The sequence below is a fragment of the Ornithodoros turicata genome, chromosome 8 (assembly GCF_037126465.1).
Source record: "Ornithodoros turicata isolate Travis chromosome 8, ASM3712646v1, whole genome shotgun sequence".
Lineage (NCBI taxonomy): Eukaryota > Metazoa > Arthropoda > Arachnida > Ixodida > Argasidae > Ornithodoros > Ornithodoros turicata.
In genome coordinates this window covers 40224019-40245786 of record NC_088208.1, presented here as the reverse complement: position 1 = coordinate 40245786, position 21768 = coordinate 40224019, and the positions used below count along the sequence as shown (strand labels likewise).

The 21768-nt window shown below is 46.2% G+C and overlaps 1 protein-coding gene across 1 annotated transcript; it reads left to right on the top strand.

Moving 5' to 3' along the window:
• The first annotated feature begins 14110 nt into the window (after positions 1–14110).
• On the top strand, positions 14111–21633 carry LOC135367341 (zinc finger protein 70-like). Its single transcript, XM_064600558.1, has 7 exons — positions 14111–14297; positions 14786–15202; positions 15901–16194; positions 16697–16888; positions 18014–18325; positions 18933–19212; positions 20501–21633. The coding sequence occupies exons 1-7, from the start codon at positions 14271–14273 to the stop codon at positions 20617–20619; spliced, it is 1641 nt and encodes a 546-aa protein (XP_064456628.1). The 5' UTR covers positions 14111–14270; the 3' UTR covers positions 20620–21633.
• Positions 21634–21768: the final 135 nt, after the last annotated feature.

Genomic DNA, 21768 nt, shown 5'->3' with positions numbered 1-21768 from the left:
ATTTGCCTCACAACACGGAATTCCCGACCCCTCTGTATGAAAAAAAATGGGGGAGACGACGTTCCCCCGGCAGATTGAAAACTGCCTGTGCAAAGACTGGAAGACTGAAACCGCCTGTGCCTTGATACAAAGGCAGCCTTGACAGCTCGCCCCTTACTGCTAACGTCGCACTTTGAGATTGATTGGATTCAAATTTTGGGCATTTATTGTGACTGCTACTACTTACAGCTACTTAGACTCGCTACTAACTTGTGGCCTCCATTGAGGAACACTTGTTGAGCACACCACTAAGAATACAAATGCATGCTTCAATACAGCAGCATTTTTCTTGTTTAATTCAGTTAGCAGCATAACAGAAACATCAGCAGAAAATGCAACAACAGTTTGATTATATTGTATTTATACATAACATAATGCAGCATTATGCAATACATGCATACCTAACACACAATACGTTCAATCTGCGCAAGTTGTCAGCACGGACTCAGACCAAGTTACCTGACTTTTTACACTTGCTAAGTATTTACTGTACGCAAGAATTTTATTACTCAATTTTTTTTTACGCTGATTTACACACGAACAGAAAACACAAAGCAGAACAATTTGACGTACATAGCTTTTATCCAACATACAAAAATGTACACCACACAAGTTATCTACCTATCCAGATTTTAATACATAACTTATCGAACAAATATTTATTACAAATAATAAACAAATAATAATAATAAAAATAAATTACAAAGTATTTATTCATATCAAAATTTTAGTAGACAAAGTGTTTACACTATCATTATATAGGAGCAGAAACACGAAAGCAAAACATTCAAGAATATTTATCCCACATATTATGCAAATACAAAAGTACAAGGCTCAGCAGAAAGCAACAATTTTTGCTCACATAACATTTATCAAACAGATACAAAAAATTTAACAAGTTTCTCACGAACATTTTTGAAATAAAACCAAACAATGTCTCCTATAACAAAATTTTAGGATTTCAACATGAACCAAGAAAAGTTATTTGTCGTAACACGTTACCAATTTTACTGACCTACGGCACAGCAGGGAGTGACCAGCCACCGAAAAAAAAAAACAGACCAATAGACCAAATGGCTCGGCGGATCCTACCGAGTCATTTGGAAAAAAACGCTAACTTCAGTGCCGCACTCAATCCATCTGGCAGGTCGCGCTTGACCAGGAAATGTTAGTAGTAAAGAGGAACGACACATCTGCGTACGTACGCACATGCACACAGCACATTCACACAGAATCATTCACACCTGTGCATGCACATCGAGACAAAAAAAAGATACTGATACGCGAGAGATACAGTTATTGCAGTGTGCAGATAATTTTGATTTTTGTCTCCGATGAACATGCACACAGACAAACATAACATGGCATGCAAGAGGACCAGCTGCGACCTGCATGATGAGCTGAGCGCAAGTCTATGGATCTGGTTACGTAAAACGGGAAGAAACGTTAACGTAATAAAAGCTGGAATCAAATTTGGAATAAGACCAGAGCTACATCTACAAATTTTGGCTACGGGTACAAGCTGTTCGTGCCCGCTGTGTCGTGAACATTTGTTCCGCAGAAGCTGGAATATAACAAAATGTTCAACAAGTAGAGTCCTGTCCAGTAGAATCCAGGTAGGTCCAGTATGGTCCAGGTCGGTCGGTCTCGTAGGGTCCACGTTGGTCATGTAGGGTCCAGGTCGGTCTGGTAGGGTCCACGTTGGTCATGTAGGGTCCAGGTCGGTCCGGTAGGGTCCAGGTCGGTCTGGTAGGGTCCACGTTGGTCATGTAGGGTCCACGTTGGTCATGTAGGGTCCAGGTAAGGGTCTATGGTTCCTGCACTGAGTTCTTGCTTGAGCTGTGGCGTGTAGGCTGCGGTGGCTATGGCGTTGAGACGTGGGTGTCCTTAAAGAAGTAATGGCGCAGCTGAAGGGACATGTTGCTCAATTATGCTAGCTACGACGTATGCTGCTGGCCAGGCAATGGATCTGGATATTGCAGGGAGAAGAAAAGAACTACCGTTCAATCATGGACGTACTGAGAGGGGGGCAGGGGGACTGTGCGCTCCCCCCCCCCCCCGAGCTCCAGTATCACTTGTGAAAATAGACAATAAACGAATGCCAATAAACAATTACATAAAAATCATTAAGAGCCACTAACATGCGTTCAGGCTTATGCTGTAGACACTCGAACCCTGAATGGTGCAATATGTTATTAGATTAAGTCATACTAATTTTTAAAATTTGCTCACATCTTGGGCAATTGGTTCCAACAGCATCAACGAGGAATAATCTCGCCAAGCAGCTGCGGAGGAGCTGGTGTTCCTCTACACAAGTCCTGACCGGCGATGATGGAATGTCCCAGCAGGCTGGTGTTGATGGCCTCACGCTAGGATGGTGCCAGTGAGGTATATAGCGCTGGGTCGATTTGTGGTCGTAGCCACCGGGCCGCCAAGCAATAATCCCATGCGCACCAACAAGTGTCCACCCACGGTTCAAACCCCCCGGAGTCCCTCGTGAAGGAAACCATGCCTTGGAATGTGCTGGTGATCCGTGCCAAAAATCTTCGCCTGAAACTAAAACAGAGAGGAGTGACAGAAACAACGAAGCAAAAGGCATTGAAATATTCTGACCACTATTATTCTATACTTCTATACACGATGAATTGCGATCATCTGCAAACAAAGTTAGTTTTACTCCATCTGTTAAAACGCATTTTAATTCGTGTCAATCTAGCACTGGCAGGGCATGTGTCACCGGAGTCCTTCACAGTATTATTCGTGATCGTGGTCAGTTAATGATGCACTGCGCGCCTCTGCTTTCGTAGATGCTCCGAACAGATCACTTTGGAAATTACTTTTTTTTTTATCGGTGAGGATAATGTTAGTAGGTTACAATTGTCTATAAAGAAATTTGAAGTAATGAAAACCATATCACCACTACAACAGCCTGGAACAGTGGTCAGCTGGCTTCACGTGTCCAGATCCTAGATCCCCTTAGAGGATGTCCTGAAACATAAAGGACGCAAGACAGACAGTGCGAGAAGTGCGTTCTTAGCATGCAGTTAACTTAAAGGTTTGAATTAGCCTTTGAATTATATCCAACTGCCATATAAGTGCAGAGTTCAGCTGTAGCAATTGTTTCTTTGTGGAGTTTGATTTAATTCCTATCCTGCTAGGAAGCAAAGTGGGCAATGAACGATATTTCTGCTAACTTATTGGTCTAGTAAATTATTACGGGTGTATATATATAATCTGCTTGCAATAACTGGGCCAGCCTGGAAGTGAGAAGCTATAGCTCAAGCTGCACAGCTGAACACCTATAAGCTGTGTTCCCAGTCCATCGGGTACTCGAAGATCCATCTGAAAGAGAAGAGCAAAATCAAAGACCGACAACATCTAAAAACAGACATACACACCAGTACAGTAGATATTGCACCCACATGACTCGATCTTAAAATAAAAACAGCTATCGGTACGCATTCAAGAAAAATTTAGTAATTGAGAAAACAGCAGCAATGTCCCTGAAAAATACAAGCAGAACGATTAATATACCACATCAAGTGAAACACTACGAAGTGCTGAAAAGGAAGTAGGATTAATATGCTGAAAGGGAAGTGTCATTGTTAATGCTGAAAAGGAAGCATCGAGCCTAATATAATGACCTATCTATCCGATCGCGGTGCCTATATATGGATGGTCTCTACACGTCATGGGGGGCCGTTGCATATATTTACGTGTACGAACCTCTCCGGGTTCAGTACAGGTAAAGACGAATAAGGAGACACGGACACACACACACACACATTTTTGTTTACTACCCACACCCTTTAAAGAACCCTTCTTTTTATTCATTTATTTTATTTCCACAACCAACGCTCAAGATACATATAATGTGCGCCCTGGAAGAGAACGTACACGAGCTAAGCCTAACACGTGCGCAATCTGGGTTGGCCATCCTCTCCGCTAACACACAATGGAGAGGTATAACCAGGGGGTGGGGGATTATAAATGTGTTTGGCAACAAAGGCCCGCAATGACGGACGGCTAGCATTCGTTGCTAACCGGCCGCCAGCCGGCCGCGACTGCTCGCGACGGCTCCGCAACCAGTGTCCCCCCACTATATATAACTATAGGGGTGCTCTGTGTGCCGGCCTGGTCATACCGGTCACAATCCCTCGCTGTTCGTTTATAGTCTACATATACATCGACAAATGGGATAAAGGAAGAGTCACGCGCTGGTGCGGAGACGACGCGGACACTCGGCCCGACCAGTCCGAGCTAGACCCCGTGCGGCGCGATCCATCGGCGGAAGGGGAGCTATACGATGTCCGTCCATCCATCCGTCAATCCATCGACGTCTTTGTTGAGACTTACTTTTGCGTTCCTCACCAGTTGACCAAGACAGTGGTTTACCCAGAATCGCAAGCAAGGTGGGGGGGGGGGGGGGGGGGGTCATTACAATTAAGTTTTGAGAGCATTATGTATACCATTGTGGGGTAGGGGGGTGCATAGGAAAGGATTATTTGGGGGAGGGGTGGGGGAGGGTCTGGATAAATCACTGCCACAGGACGGTCTGGCTTTCCCTACCACACTATATCTTTCTATTGTGCACAAAATGGCAATCCTATACCGTTAGCCCTAGTGTACGTTGAGCGCGTTTTTCTCCGAGGAGAACGAGGGACGAAATTTTACTCCCTTCACCGCGATCCTTTACTCCCTAGGTACTCCAAAGCAGAGCGCCCCGGACCAACCACCGCCGCGGCTACCGTTATACAATTCCAAAGGCTAACCGGCGCACAACCCGTCCGCTACGTTGCTACCTAAGAGCCAGTAAAGTCTACCCTAAACGGCTGACGCTAACGCCCACTCCCAGCGTGCCTCGCTACCCTTCCCAGCGGACGGGCCCGGTATATGGGCGGTGGCAGATCCTCCATACCCAAACGGTAGCATCCTACGCGTCCCAGGCTACCATACTTACCAGCAGACGGACGCGAAGGCGTCTGCTTGGAAGTACCACGCGTTTGGCGCTATCTTATAAGCTGAACTAGGGTCCGCAACATCATTATACAATTACTATATGAGAACACTCACATCATTCCCAATTCAAAACATGGAATCCCCCATGCTATCCGCGAGCCGTGACCATTTATGTCTTCTGTCTTCGTCTCTTCTAGACAAGCTAATGCTAGAGAGGTCCTAAGCTGACCCCTAACCTTACTTCTCTCAGCGTTGGCAGCTATACCACCCTGTTTACCCAGCGCGTCAATTTGCAATGTGTACAAAATTTCAGACGTATAATAGCTGAGCCAGACACGTTGAACAGAGAGACATGAACATGAGGCTTGCAGCACGCTTTGTTGGAACATGTAAATACAAATTTCAAAGCGGACGAATTTTGTAAGGAAGAATATAGAAATAAAAATAATTCAACGATTGTGACCACATTTGAGTTTTGTGATCAGTAGGCGAACATTTGATTTTTGGAAATGATAAAACTAATAAAATTAATGGAGACGGCATCACAGGACCTTCGCATAGTACAGTTAGATTAATGTTGCATTTATCTATTGTGTACCTTGCATTATTAATTCGGAGTTACGATGCATCGTTATTATTTACGTAATCCATCAGTCAACTGGTATTTTCCAGCCATATTATAAGCGAGCCCCACGTGACAGCATGTGCAAGACTCATGGTTACAACACTGTGCCCAAAGGTGTTCCTATTATAGTCACATACACTGCACGATACTAAAACCTTATCTGCTACTAAACCTCACTAGCCTGCCTGATAATTCTCTCAGTGGCGATTTTCAGCGTTCAGAAACAGTACCGGGCAGGCAAATACGAACCGCTCGATGAAAATACACACAAATACCAACATGTCCAAAAGACCGGGACGACTTTACAGTACCAACGAAGAAAAAGTAGATTTGACGAAGTAGAAACGGACAACGAGTCACTGCAGAAAGCGGCCGCAAAGCAGACGACAATGATAGCAGACGAAACAGAACAAGAGGTTGCCAGCTCAAAACGCGAATGGAAGCCAAGAATAAGCTAAACGACTCTCGCGCCAGGACATATCGAACACGCAAAGAGGAGCCACACTATCCAAAACTATCGCTAATATAAGCTCACCAACACACTGGATCATACGACAACACAAGGAACCAGGAAAATCGAAAAGGGACAATGAAAGCCAAGACAACACCTCAGTGACCTCAACAAAGCCAATTTCCGGTACAGATTCCGAACCGGTATGTCCACCACCGAGAGATTATCCTAACCGACAGTGCATAATAAACACACACACACATTTTTCAAACTGCTACCTGCCTATATCAATTACTAACTAAGCGCGATTTTCTAGCTGCTGTGGCACTAACAGTTATGACCTAACAGCTATGTCTTCTTCAATCAGGTCTGCATGCTGCCGCTCCATCAGCTGTTCCTGGGCTGGACTGCTGGAAGACTGGCTGGAAGCTTCGTAGATCGCGCTGCTGACAGCTAACTACTGCGCGCAGCAGCACACTAAATTAATGTTCTAAAGGCTGATTCACATTGCTGCGGTTGCGGTTCACTTTCACAACAGAACTTCACGGCATAACACTTTGGGCGCCAACCACTGTCAGGAATGATGGGGTTATCGCTTCTGATTTGAAGGGAAAGAGGGGCGTACGCCTTTTTGTAGCAATGGAATATCCTTCCTCGTGGAACGAAAGTACAAGTAAGACGCTGTACGGCTGCCGTAACCGCTGTAATGTGAATCAGTCTTAACTGCTGCGGCACTAGCTATTACGCCCTACAAGAGCTATGTCTTCTTCAACTGGTTCCTCAGATGGGCTGCTGGAACATTCGTAGATCGCGTTCCTGAGTGCTAACTACTGCGTACAGCAGCGCACTAAGTTAAAAATAGCTACCGCGCTCGACTGACAGATCACTACACCTGATTACCGAACTCCGGCTTGTTTCTCCATCTCTGCAACCTCCAAGTACACCGGCTAACTCCGCGACACGGATTGCTATTGCTCATCACAACACGCCTAGTTTTAACTACACAACTACAGACTACAATAAAGTACAAACAAACTGCTGTGCATTTCAGGAAAAATTGGGACAACAGGTAACCAGAAAGATAATGGTCGACGTTCTTAGAGAATAGCATTTGCGAATATAAAAAATTTTAAAAAAATTATAATTTGCGCATTAATTATAAACCTGCTTAATGATGTAAACATGTTCCACATGTACAGATTTGGAGCACAATTTGGATTTAATTTACGTCAGGCAACAGGCGTCAGTATTTCATACCCTGAATTGCACAACCCAAACACAATAAAAGTATAAATAAAATAAAAAAAATCCCTGAAGCTAAGAGCTAAAACAACACCTCGGGCACAGTGAGTGAAGGCATCGTGCCTCGAGCACTCGCTCGAGGCAAAATCCTTCACTACAAAAATCCATAACACAGTAGGAAACCAATCCTGACCAGCAGATACCACAGAACCCACTATTCATTAATGACCTTAAGAACAGTAGTGCATTACGTCTAGACAGGACACTCCAAGCTGCCTCTCACAATCCGAAGCTAACATCCATCCCTCCGTGTGCGTACAAAAGCCCAATGGTCACGGCTCCCCCTTTCCCACTAACACTTTCTTCTTATTATAAGACAATATACACAACGAAAAGCTGACATGCACTTCTACCAGGTCCGAGACAGTCAGAGAGGCCTGTCGGGTTCTGCGTCACCGCTGAATGCTACTTCTAATAAAATGTGAAGACTTACCCATCTTCTATGCGTCGCTCGAGGCGCCAAAAAGTACAAACACATCTTCCTTCCTACGACGACACCGCACCACACCACACCGCACCACACCGCACCGCACCACACCACACCACACCACACCACACTGCACTGCACCACACCACACACAGCACCACACGTGCCTTTGCTGTCGATGTCTTCTGCTTCCGCGATGACCGCGCCTGGAAAGACAGGGAGAATGGGATGAGTTGAAATACCAATATATTTTAGTCACTAAAGAAGTCAAAATAAGCAAGAAAAAGAAAACAAAATGGATACCCCATCCAAAAAAGAGATTGCAGAAACCCTCCAATGGTGCACGCGCCGCACGCGCGGACCCCCTCTCAGGACGCTTTGCCCTCTCCACCCCCGCCCCGGGTCCCAGCCAATCCAAAAAGTTCGGGTCCCGCCAAAAAAGTGCATAGCAACAGGAACCGTCCTTGGAATTTCTTAGAAGAAGCTAAAAACAAAGCAATGCATCAATTCACAAGTGATTTTGAAACTTAACACAGCGGACAAGCTAGTACCAGGACAACGGCCTTCTGCAGAAGCACTTGGCGAAAAGGAGTCTGCAGACGACAACAGCAACGTCATCTTTCCCAAAATCCAGCACTCAAGCGAACAACCTTAAAATGAGTAGACGAAATACTTTTCTGGGGCACTCAACAAGCAATCTCAAAATGAAATTGAAATCCAAACTAGCAGTGTCTCTTTCGATTCACAAGGGACATGTTATGGCGATGTCCTCGGCGGACTCATCGAAAAGTTCAAGAAATCAATGATCGAATCTACATTAAAGTTTGGCAGGCAATCGACGAAACGATGATGTCCGAATATCACAAAAAATATGCGTACCTGGGCCGCGACACCGCAGCTTTCTGGAATGACCCGTGCTCTCGATGCGGACCGTCCTAGCCTCTGAGACGCCGGTTCAAAGCAGAAGTGCGCCTGCCGCCAAGGGGTCTCTTTATATACCCTCGACCCATGCGCCCCTGTCGGACATGACATCAAATCCATGTAAACCGTTATATTTTAATATTATTGTTGCTATTACACTTCTTCGCCACCGAAGGGATATCCGGTAGTACAGCAATGAGGATCTTTCAAAGTTTATGGAAATGAAAAGTTGAAAATCGGGGGTGGCGGCGAGCTTCTTGGAACAGCGTCATCGACGTCCAAGTTTCAATTTAATGGATACATATTTTAAAACTCAATATTCGTGTTCTGAAGACACAAATGAGACATTGAGAGCTACTTCCCTCGATGCCTGGAAGACTAAAGAAGTTCCAGTCAGAGATATTTTTGCAAATAAGAGGAGATATGAATCACACGGACGATAATTTATCGGGCGCTTTCATAAGCCTAAGACAATCAGACGACACCACCCTACAACGCGAAATTATACCTATCCGATTAATTTGACAATACCCCAACCAGAAGAGGAGTTCAGAAGGACCCTGAATGATGCAGACAGCTAGCCTTTGGAATATTTAATCGTTATCCTCGCTTTTCAAGTATTTTAAATCTTTTTTTTTTCATGCTATCGTAACTCTTCATGGAGCACAGTCATTCGAAACCAACATTTTGTGAATATAATAGAGTTAACAGGGAGCTGAAAGTACATCTCGTATGTTCCTTAGACTTGTATCGTTTGCCCTTGTGCTTTAGATTTTTCAGGATAGCCCGATGCGCGTACAAAATTACTCGGAAGAGCGTCTGGGTGTAACGTAATACCTGGTTTAAGCCAGAGCTAGTTATGGGCCATCGCTAACTGTAACCATTTCACCGTTTCTGTAGCCTTTCGTTAGCTAGACAGCCGGTAGAAAGAACGTGTTTCGACACCCAAGTTGACAAACTCTCTAAGGCAAAAGGAAGGTTTTATTTGTTTGATTCATTCAACTGTACATTTCAGTGCGAGTAACGACACCCTGGCCGAACATGCTATTTTGACGATACAATCCAAGAGCAAGCCTATGTTGAAGAGCGCAATGCTTTGTCCAGTACATGTAACGAGGGTTGAAAACTGAAGCAAAGTCACTTTACGCTTAGGCACTTTAAGAAGGTATTTAATATGTTGGCTCTGGGTTCGGATCTGCGGGAGGAGGTCAGGATGCCTTGACAGCCGTCGTCACCAAGTGCCGCAATGAATCTTAGGCAGAATTTCTATCCAGAGGACTGACCAAGATCGAACCCTGCTCCCATCCCCATGAGGTCACACACAGGTATCAGCTTTCCCCGGGTCTAAATTAACTGCAGTTTTCCTTCCGTTCAAATCCAGCACCTAACCTAAGACCTACCTGTCAACTACCTTTAGGCAAGAGGTGTATCCGTAAGCACACACATAATCCCAGGCAAATGGCACTACAGGCATGACAGCCGAAGCAACCTCATGCGTGAACACATCGATGCTTAAAAGAAACTGCCAGGGCTTTCTTACAGACACGTAATTACACACATATGTAAGCTACTCCCCCAGCGTTGAAGATCGACACACGTTAATCCAAGAACAACACCGACTAAACCCATATTTAACGTGGAATCCAAGAGGCTGCTCGCAACGGACACTGGAGAAACACCTTTCAAAAGAACGGGTATAACGGACAGAAGGATCATTCAAAACATTTCAAATTCACATTTTCTTTGTTTTTGCTCTTTACTGTGACTCCGTGCTTTTCTCCCTTTCCGAGTTACGAACACGTGATGTAGCCACGAGGTCGTCTAGGGAAAATTGTCTTCAGGCGGTAGGGACATGGACATCTCGAAGCTAGGTCGCGCGAAGACGGGAACGGACGTGAATTTAAGCCATGGAATCGAAAGGGACATCTCCAGTACGGAAGCAGGCTGTTATAATGCATTGGCGTCGTATTTAGGCGATGGTTTGGACGTTACACGAGCTACCTGTCTTCTGAACGGGACGCTAGCTGCGTTTTAAAGGTACGTATTGGCACGCGAACAGCAAAATAAGTGATCCCGCTGAGCCCATGTGAGCTTCGATCGGGTTGCACATCGTGGACCAGTATAACGTACATGTGCAAGTTTCAGCATTCGATACAGCATGACTTGCAGACTTTGCACTGTGAGTGAACCACTGGGTTGGAAAAACGTGTCGCTGAAGTTCAACACGAGTTCGCGAGAATGCTTCATCTCCTCCGACGCCCGTGCAGCGTTTCGTGCACCGTGAAGCAGACGTCTTGTCAGCGATGTTTTATAATCGATCTGGTGCATGGTGACAATAACCTTTGTCGAGATAGGCACATCACTGCTCTTCGAGTTTAGTAATAAGACAAAGATCGCTCATAACGCCCGTAACAACCGATATATTGCTTACACTTTTCTACTCGACTGATGTACGCAGTTTGCACGAGAGTAACACTCCCCTTGCACTTCGTTTGCACTACGTGAGCTCGTGCCCTCGTTGACGAATCGAAGACACCTATTTTGTTTGATTTTGTATAGTGGACAGTGGGATCGCAGGCGGTAGTGGTCAGGCGTGGATCTGAGGGAGGAAGGATTGTCCTGCTTGAACCACGCTCCCCCCCTCTCAATTCCCGACATCAGCAAGTGCTTCAATTGACCTGAAGCAATGTATGTAGCGTGCTGTCTAATGTCAGACCCCCGCCCATTTAAAAAAGAAAAAGAGAGAGAAGAAGACCATAATGGATCTGCCCGTGGGGTCTCCTGACACCGAACAAACAGGAAAACTACAACAGACTTGAGACTATAGACTCGAGAAATAAAGGATGCTAGAAAAGTACATGTGCGTGCCCTTCTGCATGTTGACTTTGGAAACATATATATAGAGAGAGACGAATGCCTACTGTTTCTGTGCACACAAGACAGTTTCCACTGGATTGATGGATCAGCCTTGTGACTCAATGGTATGGTTCCACATTCATCCCAAGGGTGAGCTACTGACCAGGGGCAGTGGTTTACCCAGAATCCCGAGCACACGGGGGAGGGGTGTAAAAAGCTGATAGGGAGGGGGTCATCATTACAGTTGCTTCTTAACAGGTTCACGTAACATTAGCGTCCCCCTTTGGGGGTGCACAGCTAAAAAAAATCTCGGGGGTGTCTGAGTCAATCACTGACAGGGGAATCTCTTACACGTCTAACGGGCTAACGAGGGTCACTCGCGAAGAAAGACCGCACGCGGGGCCGCCGATAGAAAATGCGGGTCCCGGGGATGGGTCCCGCACGGGTCCCCTCCTCCCCTCTCCTGGTGCTAGCAGCCACAGGGGCGGATCCAGGGAAGATCCTCGGGGGGGGGGGGGGGCACTGAAAAAAAGAGAGAAGACGGGGGGGGGTCGCCATGTAGCAGGAAAATCTGCCGGAATGGGGGGTAGAGGTATGTCTCGGGGGGGGGGCAGGGCCCCCCCCTGGATCCGCCTCTGAGCAGCCATCATGACTTGGGTCGAGTAGGCCCCTGAAGAGGCACGGGTCTCGGGGCTCCATCCCCGGCTGCCCTTTGTCCGGGCCATACTGTCCGGGCCCTTCGCACGGTCCGCGTGAACCAGGAGCATCACAGTGTGTCACGTTCGGCCCTAGTCGTAGGAATACCGTTGAAATAGTTCACATGCGCGTGTTGCTTTTCTGCGAGCGAGGATTTAAGTAGTATTTTCTTTTTTAGTGGGTATTTGAAATCCCTACGACAGTCAGCGACAGATTTAGGGGGGTAGGGGTACGGATGTCGCGACCCCACTCAATTTCAATCGTTCCATATAGAGTTTCAATTGACCTTGGTAGTGTGATAGCATGCTGTCCAAGGCAGGGCCCCCCTCAGGAATATCCTGGATGTGCCTCTGACGGCACTGTTCACCCTCGGGGGAGTCGTGACATATTCAGCGGGGATCGCGAAACGGCACGACCCCCCAGCCTTCCCGTGCCTACGCTACTGCCTACAGAGCCCTATGCCTCTATGACGTGCCTAAGTGACGCCCTATGCCTACAGCTTGCACAATTTTCGCGAGTGACCTTGAAGCTCTAGGCCAAGTCCCCTCTTTCTCCCTTGTTGGACCGCTCATGCCGCCGGTACCCCAGTCCTCTTGAAATGTATATATGATTTCGTCAGAATTTGTGGCGGCGAAATTTACCCATCCGATATAATAATATTTGCTGTTGTTACATCAGCCGAGGCGAGGTTGTCGTGAAAAAAGAAAGGAAAAGGAATTCTAATTGAACATATTTAAAAATTGTCGTAGCTTTCGGCCATCTTCCAACCCTACTCCACGTGCGCCCGCACTCGCTTCGGTCTTTTCCCCTCCCACCGCCTCCCGAAATCGTACATTTGGTAGCGCATTTGGAAGAGGGGAACGAGGGAGATATCCTCCTCCCCCATTTAAAGTCCCCATAGAGGCCCTCTCGCAATATTTTTCTGGAGAGGCCACCGCGCGTACATACGATATCGAGCCCTTATAGAGCCCCTCCCAGATTTCATGCCCTCCCAGCTGGTTTGGTAATGGCTGAGAGGAAAATAAAAATAATAACAAGAAAAACGGTCACCCGCCCTCTTCCTAGCTCCTTCTCGGCCACACTGCCGTTATCGACAGAAATTTGGAAAAAGAAAAGTGAAAGTACACGCATATACGGAGCCTCATCGCACTTTCGGATATCAACTTGTCGTTGTCCCATAACGCGCGTCACTTCGGCTCGTGATTCGCCGCACGAGCTCTTGCGCGAGCCAACCAACGCGGCTTTTGAGCGCGCGAACTTTAAATATAACGATAACGCTCTCTACGTGAAGGTGGTGGTAGTGGTGAAAGGGCTCGCCGTTGTCGGCCTCGGGCGACGTCACGACTGGCGCCCTGAGGGAATGTGCGTCCTGGGCCAACTTCTAAGGGAATTGTGCCGACATACGTCTGAAAGCGTGAAGATCGAGACCCTGAGCGCGGCCAGCAATTTGCGCAATAGAATGGGCCCATTCTACTGCGCAGAAACAAAGGAAGAAGAAGAAAAGAACGTGATATATGGAAAAGGTTAGCCACCGCTAACTGGGAACTTCATCTGGGAATACTCAGTTGCTCGCAATTTGGAAATAAATTACGTACCCCGAAATTACGGACCCCGGGGATGGATCGTGCCCGGGTCCGCTGCTTACGTTTCGATAACAATGTCTGGTATTTCAAATTACGACGGGTCAGGGTGTTAGGGTCCTTCCTCCATGTCAGGGTCAGATGGATCATACACTCAGGGCGTTTATGTTTCCGAGCGAATAAACGAATAAACATAAGCGCCCCGCCAGACGCGCAAGCAAAATGACTATCGACATCACTCCGAAGCACGGAAGGACAACCGCGGACGATGCACCCATGTCTCGCTGCTCTCACGATATCTTCGGCGTTTGACGTATACTCAAACGGAATCTGAAATGTTTTGTTGCATAAAAACCTCAGAGTGTACACATCTTTCGCTTCAGCGACGAACTAATCTTGGAGCATGAAGGCAACATGCCGTCAGCGAACGCTCAACCGGAGGTAATGGGTCACCACAGACAGCGAAAATAAGTTCTATGTGCCGGTACTCCTTGCACTGAAATACACAAATTTTGTTTGAAAACAATTCTTCGAAATGAAGCGCTTGACACTTCCCCATCTGTGGCTACGCCGCTGCTGCAGCAAAATAAAAAAATGCCTCACATATAGCAGCTGACAGCTATAGAATTACACAATTACTGGTTTTATGCTGTCCTTTATAATAGGCTAAGAAATGAAAGATCAGGCAACCATCAAGTGATATAAGTGCCGTAACATAGACATCCTTCCTCAGAACGTTTTAGTATTTTAAACAAAGCCCGTTCTTATTGCCTTCCTTGCTTTTACTATCTGCACCTTAGTTATTATGTACTACAGACACATAATTCAGTGCAATAAGATACAAAATGTAAACAAAAACATGCGCTATAATTACTTAAAATCCTTTACGTAAAACAGCACTAGACATGTTATACATACCTGTCTTGCAGATATTTGAGAGTGTTCGAGCCTGCCTGTCAGAGAGCTTCGTTAGTGCCCTCTGCAATGGAATCAAGGCCTCATTTGCGCTCTGGCATGTCCCGGGCAGCCTTCGAGAAGAACCCAGAGACTCGTCTACCAAATATTTCCTTGAGGGGACGCTCAATGACATTGTTGAGGCCAGAACGATTATCGAGAAAGAACTACAACTTCTTCAACGACAGCTAGATGTTGTTGACGTAGGCACCCTAACCGAAGAAAATGGGATCGCGGACGACCAGTATGGTGTTCCCGAAACAACGGTGTTTGTGAATCTGCTTCAGGGTTCTAGTACAGAAGGTAACTTCCAGGATCCTCAGTTAGGAGAGCGATTCCAGTTGCCTCAGTTGACGGAACAGCAGCAGTGCCAAGATGATGGAAACATTTGCGTAAGGGTACCTCCCACATCTTTTGTGCTCAAGAATGGAGGGTGGCTTACTCAAAGAGTAGAGTTGACAAAATTTTTGGCGTAGATTTATAACCCGTAATGGAATAAAAAAATTCATATACAGAGAGAGCACACATGATGTGTTGCTGTGAGAGACATTATTCTCACCACAAAATATTGCCTATGAGGAGCCACAGGAAAACGAGGAACAAAACTTTGAGTCTGTCCCATCCATTTTGTTTGTTCTTCGTATTCCTGTGCCTGCTCAAACTCGAGGAAATGCTGCCCGCTCTGTGTGTACGTCAGCTAACTTGCCTGTCCTACTTTGTTCATCGAGAGGAAATATCTTTGGAGTTCCAAGGAAGACAATAGGAACAATCTGGGGTAGTTGGTACTGACTCATGATGGCAAAATGCAGCAAGCCGACGAGGACATAGAAGGAAGTAAACAGGACAACTGCAGACTCTCGACTGATCTTTAATTATAGAAAACAGCTTCTTCAATACGAGCATCAGGGACACTGACTATCAGCAGTGTGTGGGGGGTGTGGTTGATAATTGTTGTCTATGATTAAACTTCCTTTCCTATTAAACGTACGGTCCTATTGTACGTATAGGTACAAGCTAAATACGTGCATAGCCCAACATGACAAGAGCAATATATGACACGTGGCAATAATAGCCCCGTCTATCTCCGTAGGTACGTGAATCCTTCATACCCATGCCGGAGCCTGTAGTGATTGAAATTCACTGCACACGCGTTGAAGATGCAGAGCCCGCTACCGTGCCCAGTACAACTGATGCCGTGGCACCCAGTGCCGCAACCAGTACAGCTCTCACCGAGGGTGCTCCCAGTACCGAGACTAAGGCATCAAACCAGAGGCGGAAGCAACGCTACGAGGAAGTCACCCCGTTTAAGTACTTCTGCGACCTGTGTTCCTTTAAGACGAAGAGAAATAGTCACTACCTGAAACACATCAAAATCCACGAAAAGGTGACTTTAATACAAACTGCACATTGTATTAACGCAACTGATGTGCAGATGTGGGATAGAAGGTAGTTTGTTAATAATTCTTATGGTTGAGCGTTTTCTGTGCAACACTGACCAATTTTGTCGTTCATTTTTCCCGTGCACATCCAACGAGTGGAACTGTCTTCCTCAGGAAATTGTCATAATTAACGATTTCATTGTATTCAAGCGAGAACTAGCCAATTCCCTGAGTATTTAATGTACCCCCGTTATTTATTTTCTACTTGCGTAAACTTCTATCTTCGCTTACCCCCCTCGTGTAATGTCCCAACAGGCCGCCTTGAGGTACTAATACCATAAATAAATAAAATAAATAAATTACACATTCTTATACGGAATTTCCAGTCGATTTTGAAACTAGAGTGCCATTTTGTTCCTCGTGGACCTGCGACCACAGCATCGAAAATCCCGCACGAAATAGTGCCATTCTACGGATGCAAGACTTACGGAGTTCCACCCGATGCAGGTAGCAACAGTGCACACTTGCGGCCGATGCCCTTTCACCACAGTGCGTCTGGGCCACCTGCGGCGCCACCAGGCGACCCACAGCAGCACGCTTCAGCGCTGTTCCCGCTGCAGTTATGCAACAGACAACCAGAAACTGTTGCTGCGACACAACCGCGTCAAACATCGTCGGGTTCAGGGACCACCAGCACAGGTACATCACAACCACGCCTTATACGTATAATTCCGTATTAATGTAATTTCAAACAATCTTCCGGATTCCAAGATGACTTAGGACACCACTACCTTGCTGGCAGGGTTGCTACTGTTATACACTGCCACTTTCAGCAACCGTTGATGTCAACGACGGTTGAACCTCGCAAAGGCCCTCGATGAATGCAAGGTTCATGTCAGCAGTTTCCGCCGTCTCGCCACCTGAACTGCGGATCTCAGTTCCTGTCAACTGTTGCTGATACTATGTTGATGACCGTTGGCATCAACTGAGATTGGCAATTGTAGTTCAACTAGTTGACAAATTCACACGAGCCAACTGCAAGCCGTGGTATTGATGTGGCATGTTGATAATAGGATTCCATGCTGGAGTGTGGAAGAAACACACAGAACAAAAAGACCCAACCTGATGTAGACAAGCACTCACTTCTCACAAGTTTATTTCATACCGACACACCTTTTATGCACTTGATAACGCAATCAGCCCTAGTTGTTTTCTTATCGATTCTATCTCTTTTCTGGAGAATGTTACGTGAATTCCGTGCTGATACACACGTTGCTCTTTTTCAAGAGCGCTTCTATCGAGAGATCAAGGCATAGACATGAAGGGCATAGATCAAGGGAAATGACAGAAGTGGTCTTGATCAGGACTACTAACGACATGTGTATCAGCATGGAATCCGTTACCCTCTGAAGGAAAGAAATAGAGTTGATAAGAAAACAACTAGTTTGGCATTATCAAGGTGCGTCAAAAAGGTGCGTCTGTGTGAGATAAACTCGTTGGAAGCGAGTGCCCGTTTGCATCAGGTTGTGTCATTTTTATTCTGCATATTTCTTCTGAAACTCTAGCATGGAGGCCAACCGTAGTTACGGTCAACTGCCATTGGCTCAACCGCAGCTGAAAATGACCACGTAATAGGGGTATGAGACGTGGCGTCTTCCGTAAATGACATGAAACGTGGCGGGACGAAATGTTTTGCACATCACGTATTCCTCACATGGGCAAAATCAATCCACAGACCGAATCACCACTCACTGTCGTAGTTGTCTGACGACATAAGGTCTCTAATTTATCGCCGCATAATTTCAAGCAGAAATTTATCGACAGGTCCTGGAATGCCTTCAGTGCAGTTATCGCACGACACGGCCGCAGATGTTGGCGCGGCACCAGCAGAGCCACCTGGTGGGGGCAGGTGGCGCTGTAGTCTCTCTACACCAGTGCGAGCAGTGCAGCTACAAGACGCGACGGAAAGAACACCTGGTGCGACACCGGAACAATGTTCACGGGGACGCGCGGCCGTTCCTCTGCCATCAGTGTGGGAAAGCCTTCAAGCGAGGTGACGCATTGCGCCAACACCACCTGACTCACACTGGAAGACTCCCGCAGGAAGCCTCTTTTTCCTGCTCACAGTGCAGTAAGGTCAGCACCGCACTTACAAGTGTGTTTTTTTTTTCGTTTTTTTTTTCAGATTTTGGATGGCAAAACAGTTCAAGGGCGTACCGAGTCAGTTTTTAGCCAGTTGAGGGATTATTTTCCAATGGGTCCTCTGTCTCATATATAATCTATGTGCTACGTGAACCTGATAGAAAAGGAAAAAGGAAAAGTTTGTGCCCTATCTCTATTGTACATTATTAAATTAAAATGAACTTCAGCTACTGTGCATTGTATAGTAACGAAGGTTGATGTGATTATCAAAATTTTTTAGGAAGTGATTGATTCTTTATGTGCCACCGAGTTGATGTAGACTCCTAGCGACCACGTGAGCAGATGTTCTCCGTAATCATCAGTTTTAAACCTGCCCCTTCAGGACTTTCAGTGATAGCATCCATTGCCACTGTAATTCCTATGATTCTGATTTTGGAAATGGTCCAGAATTCAATTTCTATTCTGACGGATAAGGGTCGCAAATAAACCTGCGTTGCGAGTCACGCGGAAGTCCCGGAGAATTTGAACCAGCAAGTAGCGAATTTGTGAGGTTCCATTTCGGTGACCCAGCTGCGCTAAATGACGTAACCCACGGTTACAGACGTTCCGTACTCAGTCTCACCTGACCGAGCACCAGGCCACCCATTCAACGGTCAGACCTTTCCTCTGCGAGGTATGCGGTGCCGCATTCAAGACTCGCTCCGTGCAGCGCAAACATGTCCAGACGGTGCACTGTAACCCCCGTGCCTTCTCTTGCCAAGTCTGTACTAAGAAGTTCAACACTCAGTATGCCCTCAAGCGCCATCAGAAGCTCCACTTGGCCGCTGGGGAGCCTCATGATGAGCCTGCCGTCTTCGACATCTGTCCACCTGCACCCGACGGTGAGACACCCAAATATAACCCGATTCTTTGCGCTTTATTGTTACTAGTGCGTGAAGTTTTAGGGTTTTACCCGACTCTTCCCCGAATTTGCACCCGCGAAGTGAAGGTTGCCTCTTTGGGGTGAAGCCAGATTTTTACCCGGCAAATTGCCCTCTTTCGAATGTCTGTAGGAATGCACTAACTTACTTGTTTGGTGGCAAACGCAGTTACATCACCATTTCTACCAAACCAGTACAGTTAGTCTCAGTAACTGAGCCCGATTTATTCCCGAACGTGGCACACTGGAAGTTTTTCGACCCAAATTTGCATAAATTTAGAGCGCGCGTTTATTTACCTTACTTTTACACCCCCCAAATTTAGAAAAAAATATCTCCCAAAAACTTGAGGCTCTGATTATTGGTAACGGTAATAATAGTAGTAATAATTGAGGGGGTTAAGTGCATTGTTCCTGAGCACATATTATCGGTCATATTTTTTCGTGAAATATAACGTAAAAGAGGTGGTGCGTGCTCACATCATCAGTGATTAGCACAGGACACAAATTTGTTGGACCAACAGGTTTTGCCCACCAATTGTTCACCTGGTGGGAAGTGTTGGACACCACGTGAACAACAGAGCCTTAGGGTTCTGCCGCATGCGGTGAAATCTCTGGCCACGGCACCTGACACTTCACGTCCCTTTTGGAAGATTACTAGAGAGTAAGGACATCAAGAACTTTGGCGGCAAAGTACAGGTTGCTTAGTTTCGGTAGGGGGTTGCGGAGTAGGTCCATAACCGTGTATTCACACGAGCGACATTCCGCCAGAAGTGTAAGATGCGAAAAGCGTGATAGCTTTCTGCTGCCACATGAGCGCGAGCGCTCAACGTCGTGTCTTCACGTACACTGCTAACCGTGGGGAGTATCCTGCTACACAGCCACAAGATATTCCGTAGCAGACGACAGGAAAACACGCTGACGGTGCTGTCTGGCAAGTGTCGTCTGCTAAATGCGCAGTATGCCGCTCCTGGTATTCCGCACCATGTGAATGCTCAACACAACACGGGGCGGAACTTCGTCTCTGTGAGCAGTGCTTTCGCTTTTTCTTCCACTGGAATATTCCGTGAGGATGTCGCTCGTGTGAATACAGGTAAGCCACGTCCAATACAGGATGCCGTGTCCCAATATTTCAGCTCAAAGGAACCTTCAGGTGTGCAAGATTAACTTGCCACTGTTTCACTTTTCAGGATCGTAGTTTTGATGTGCCTCTGTCGTCAGCTGTGTCCTCATTGGTATTAGTGTCCTTACAGATGTGCTGAACCCACAGGATGTGCCTCCCAGCATTTCTGAGGTCCTGATCGGTCAGGTGCCCACACTCCAGCAACCCTGTACCACGTGGCCCATACTCACATTTAGCACTACTGGCTGAAGCGTAGGAATTGCCAAAGGAATGCACTACCTGCACGACGAAGCACATCGCTGTTGCTTCTCCTGTGCAAGTAACGACTGATGACATTTAGTTTGGCGCGCCACAGGACAATGTAGTGTTTGCACTATACTAAACGGGTGGGGGTGGGGGGACAAAATATTCTGATACATTCATTGTACGATGTGCCGAGGGCAAAGCCACGTCACTAACTTCGTGATATGTGTTCAAGATCATTCTAATATGTCATTCATATGTCCTTACAATTTTCTCCCTTATTCCTTATGTCTAGGGCCTGACTTTTTAGGGTTATACCCGATTATGCCCGGTATTTACCTTCCGATTCAAATCAGGAAAAACAGGGTTTAACCCGATACTTCCCCCGAAAACTGCTGGACCGGGGGAATCCGAAGTCATCAAAACTAACACACAACTTTGGAAACTGTGTTGTAACTGCATAGATACGCTAGTGCAAACTGTCAAAACAGAAACCCTGCTGCCTCTTAGATGCATAGATTAAATATTGATACGCTGTGTCTACTGGTGTGCCATTGTGTATTATGCCGAATAAACCAAAGATTTACGCCTGATCCAACCTGATTAAACCAGAATTAGGTTCAGTTCATCCTGATTATGCACAAATTATTGAAGCAAAATATAACCCGATATTTACCCCCGATTTTGCTGAAAAATATAACCGGAAAAAGTCAGGCCCTACTTATGTCTCTCAAATGGTCCCTAGCTAGGTCTATAAAAAATTATTGTTCCTAATAATTCTGAGATACATGTCCCAAAAATCCTATTATTCTCGCAGTGCATGTCTCTGATGTGTCTAATTTTCCCCACACACATATATCTCCAGAATATTTCTACGTAATATCCCTGGAAAAGATGTGTAAAAAAAATGCACAAACTGCGAACACGTGGTCGTCAGACTATCACACTCATCAGCATATTTTCGACTCTGGTGCGTTTAGTGAATAAAAGCGGGAATATAAATATTCCTACTTACCCGTTTTCATGATTCTGCTCAAAATTTACCGTAAGACCATTGGCGCAATGCCATGGAGATGCCACCCAGATATGGGAACACATGGTCGCTACAGCTGTTGAGGCACAACATGAGCTAAAGCCCCTAGCTTTCTGCGCTAG

Coding starts and splice junctions, on each gene's coding strand:
- LOC135367341 (XM_064600558.1), top strand. CDS start 14,271: ATGCCGTCAGCGAACGCTCAACCGGAG. Junction 16,889..18,013: donor TTCAGGGACCACCAGCACAG/GTACATCACAAC, acceptor ATTTATCGACAG/GTCCTGGAATGCCTTCAGTG. Junction 18,326..18,932: donor CCTGCTCACAGTGCAGTAAG/GTCAGCACCGCA, acceptor CCACGGTTACAG/ACGTTCCGTACTCAGTCTCA.